Genomic DNA, 4,653 nt, shown 5'->3' on the forward strand with positions numbered 1-4,653 from the left:
GCAGGAATGATAGTGTAGGCCGATTGAGATGTGACCACAAAGCACTGAGGTGAAATCAAGAATGTGAAAAAACTTTATTGCCAATGAGTGAAGCCAGAGGTCGGAGAAGCAATATGTTGCCCATGCGGGTGAGGGGCCGTGGTTGAGGTCGAAAGACATATCAATGATGATGTTTTGGCCTGATATTTACGATTATTTGTGTTTTATATAATGTTTGATTTATATGGATTGATTAGGGTTTATGGTCATATTTGAAGTTGACAAGTTTCATTTTTTAAAAAAAATTGAAGTAATCAATAAGCCTAAAAAGAATGAAGAAATTATTTCTTATTTTTTCTTAATTTGCTTTAGAAAAGCTGCCTTTGAGAAAGTAGAATAGGAACTATAGTTGAGAAATTGATTTTTAAAATGTCCGACCGATAAAAGTAGAAAAACATAAGTTGACCAACCCCATATGAAGCCCTAGCTAACTTGCATTATAAAGCATGCTCTTATCATAAATATAAAATTTGTGCTTAATGACGCTTCATTGACGCACGCGTGGGAATGTCCGAGACCGAGAGACTCATGCTTCTCGCCTGGACGGAACTAGTCCAGGTTTTCCTTCTTTTGAGGAGTTGGTTGTTCCTCCCGGGCCACTTCTACTTATCCTCTTATTATATATTTATATTCCTAACATTTTGGATTCAATTTTTTACGTGAATTTGTTTAGGACAACAATCGACTTTCGTTCTCCCTTCGAGGGTTGTATTTGAGGGTTTGAGTGGTGTTCCGGCTGCATCTCTCTGCCGATGTGGTGATTATCTTCCCCATCCCTTTCCAAATCCTCCCCATGTAGCTCCCAGTCGCCTTCCATTGTTGCAACCGCCCCATAATAGCCATCGTTGTTGTTTTCACTGCAGTTTTTCCAATTCCAGTCACCACTCCTTGTTGCCAACCCAAATAACCGTCTTCTTGCTATCCTGTAATCCCCTGCATCCCTCGCCATTGCCTCCAAAATTCCCCCTTGCTACCATCGCCTGAAACAACGTTTATTTTCCGTTCACTTGCAATTCCGTTGTTGCCCATCCTTTCCTCTTTGTTTTCGCCACCATTTCAAACCTCCCATCCTTGCTGACATCACCCCGAATAGTCCTCCCACATAGCTCCCTGTTGTTTACTTGTCCAACCTGGGGAAACAATCGACTTGTTCTTTTCTGTTTTTCAACCGTCTTTTCCCACCGCTGCACCACCTTCCAAACCCTCTCCAACCGCCACCACCACCCCTGGTTCTTCCCCCTAGCTTGAGTTAATGTTGTCAATTGTTGAAATTTGAGTTAATGTTGTCAATTGTTGTAATTTCAGATTTCCATTAGTTGGTTGTAATTTCCTATTGATTTCTGTAATAAAACTATTGTTGTTTTGTTTACTCCAGTATCATTCACTCTTGATATTGCTTGGTGTAATGCTATCACTATAATGACATTTAACAAGTATGCTAATCATTAGTTATCTACACGTACCATAATTAATTTTTTGATTTCTTAAAGTACATAACCCTTAAATTTGATGTATAGTAATGCTTAATGATGTTTGATTATTCAATTAATGAAAACTTATTTTTCAGTGGTTGAAGCCTCGTGGTGGGACATAAAAATGCATTTTTGGCTACTATGCGTTCCATTGCATGAGGGATAAATTGTGTTATCGGAGTGCTAGTTTTTATGTGGTTGGTGTGGATATTGAGACTTCTATACGATTTCTTGAGATAATAGCAACCTATTAGATATGTTGATGATGGTTCATTATGGCTTTATGTAGTGGGAATATGTTTCAAATTTAGTGGGTGGTAACACCACGAGTACAAAGTATGTGGGAGTATGTGTGAGAGCGTTGTTCTTCACATTCTTATTTTGTTCTTCTAGATTACTAGGGCTTTTTAGTGTGCCATTGAATGAGTGAATGAATTATTGATTAATTGTTTGATTAACTAAATGATTGTTAATCATGCGTTGAATGTCCCTGGTTAAATGAAACGTGTGGTCAAATAGAATGAAAGATGAAATAAAATGATATGAAGTGTAAGCGGTGTCATGTTATAACTCCCATTATATGCCTTCTTTACATGTTAAATTACAGCTAATATGCAATATCATGTTTTATCGACAACTTTTCTACTATTACAATGAATAGAGATAGAATTCTTCCATTCTTGTAAAATGTTTCTCATATTTACCCTCCTTTAATTATAGGGGCATTTACATGTCTCACATCTAAACTTTCATAGTTACACACATAGCATTCAAATCTTTAATATCACATAAAAAATAACATTATTATCACTTTTAAAAGTGAAATATATCTTTTCATGCATAGGTTTAAAGCACCATAGTGCTATATATGTAATTATGAAAGATTAGGTGTGAGATATGCAAATACATAAGAATTGTGTACTAAGCATGTAAATTTTCCTTATATAGTGTTTAATTTGTATGCGATGATAATGCTATGAAGGATACTTTGTATATTGACATTTTAGATTGGTTTTGCTTGGTTTGCACTGAATTCTTAGGGAGCCATTGAATGAACTGGAAAGCTAAATGTGGTTCTTGACTATGATCAGTTAATGTTGAAATATGTAGACATGGCTGTGTAAAGCTTTAATGAATGGGTATAACTTACTGATTTTAAAATATGTATCATAAAGCTTCTGAGACTTATTGGTTTTATTTTGGATATTAATTGTAGTTGGACTTAGTTTATGTGTTTATGGGTCACTTTTAGTCCTGTGTTTGAATTTGCTTGCTATGATTATATTTTTTGTAGATATTATGGATATTAACTTTTTGTGATTGTAAATTGTTATATAACTGCCTTTATTATATTTTTAAGATGGGTTAAAATAGTTCCCATTGAAGTCTATTTAAAATAATTTGTGGACAAAATTGACACTTTTATGGACTTCTAAGTTCTTATCCCCCTCCTTTTCCTTTCTGCAAGCATGCTCTTTTATCTTCATTTGCAAATGTCATTTTAAGTTTAGACACATATAATAATTATGGGAATTTACAGAAATACCACCTAATTCCTATGTATTGACATATCCTAAACTCTATATTTACATATATACCACCCAAATCTTTCATATCACATCAAATATACCACTATTTTAACCTTTAAAAACTGAAACACACTTTTCATGCACGGTTAAATTGACATATACATGAAAATTGAACGTTTAGGTGTTTGATACATAAATACATGAGAATTGAGTGGTATGCATGTAAATCTTCCTAATAATTAAGATAGCAATGCAATTTATAAGAGAAGAATCAATATCACACCTTTCTAATTCTCTCTCTTATAATGTCCAAAGATGTCTCCTTTGTGATCCCAACTTCATTTTGTTCTTCCTCAGCTCAACAGCCAAGATAAGAAGTGAAGTTCTCTCTCCCTTCCGTTCCGTTCGAATGTTCTTTTACCTCGCCTTCATCGCAAGCGGTGCTGCAGGAGGACTGATAGCCATCACTCAATTAATATCCGCTCTTACAGATCCATCAAAAACTCTACTGCTGCCCGAGGTCTTAAAGGGCCTCGCCATAGATGCAAGCGCAGTTTTCCTTTTCTATTTTCTGTATTCAAGGGAGAACGAAGCAAAGAATGTTCAGTTAGCCAAGCTGTTCAGAGAAGAAAGCCTTTCTCAGCTGAAGCTACAGATTGATCAGAATAAGATAATTGCCGTCAATGATCTGCGGGGAATTGCGCGACTTGTCGTCATTGCCGGCTCTGCGTCTTACATTAACGAATCGTTCAAGCTCAGCGAAGCATTTACGGACAGCCTTCTTGAACGAGGCGTGTTGGTGGTTCCAGTATCCACTGATAAGACGAAACTTGAGTTTGAATCAGCAGAGCGTAAAGGGGAGATTTTTATTGATGAAAGGAGGAAGAAGCTCTGGCAGCTGAGGCCTGTTAACGTTGCAGAATGGAGAAAGTGAGAACTTCTTTAATGCGTGTTTGGGGTTTCAGTTTTAGGAAGATTTGCATACAGATCACTCAAATGCCTGTGCATTTACATATCTAACACCAAAAGTTCAATTTTTGCATTCATGCCATGCCACCTTACCTATGCATGAAAATGTGTTTTTTATGTGATGTGAAAGATTTGGGTGGTAGCCATGAAAAAAAAAAACAAAGTTTATGTGTTAGATATGTGATTACATAGAAATTAGGTTGTATGTATGTAAAAGCCATTAGTTTTATCATTTAGCTGTTTACTGTGTGCTGTTTTCTGCAGTTGGATAGATGAGCAGAAGAAACTGGCTACTGTTCCGCTTGATTCTCCTGTGTGAGTACTCTTTCATCTTCTTCATACCACTTAATTCCTATGTATTTACATTTCTATCACCTACATTTCATACCTTAACTATCACTTTTTAAAAATTAAAATAATGGTATTTTGTATATGATATGAAAGATTTGGGTGGTATACATGTAGAAAGTAAAGTTTTAGGTTGCAGATTTGTAAATACATAAAAATTGGATGGTATGTATGTAATAATGAACTTGTTTATTAAATGAGAACCCCAAATTTTCAGAGAAGTTATTGTTAAAGAAAATGATAATCAATTGGAAGATACATATGCATTAAACTTATGTTGGCATTGTGGTTCTGCT

At 35.5% G+C, this 4,653-nt stretch overlaps 1 protein-coding gene across 1 annotated transcript in view; it reads left to right on the top strand.

The window, feature by feature from the left end:
• LOC110032210 (protein LOW PSII ACCUMULATION 1, chloroplastic-like) overlaps positions 1-4,468 on the top strand; it is a 7,360-nt gene extending 2,892 nt beyond the window's left edge. Inside the window, exons 2-3 of the mRNA XM_020735764.1 lie at positions 3,398-3,970; positions 4,274-4,468. Coding sequence (XP_020591423.1) covers positions 3,398-3,970; positions 4,274-4,328 — 628 coding nt within the window. The 3' untranslated portion in view covers positions 4,329-4,468. The remainder of the gene's footprint in view (positions 1-3,397; positions 3,971-4,273) is intronic.
• The last annotated feature ends 185 nt before the right edge of the window (positions 4,469-4,653 follow it).

This window comes from Phalaenopsis equestris, unplaced genomic scaffold (assembly GCF_001263595.1).
Source record: "Phalaenopsis equestris unplaced genomic scaffold, ASM126359v1 Scaffold000885, whole genome shotgun sequence".
Classification (NCBI taxonomy): domain Eukaryota; kingdom Viridiplantae; phylum Streptophyta; class Magnoliopsida; order Asparagales; family Orchidaceae; genus Phalaenopsis; species Phalaenopsis equestris.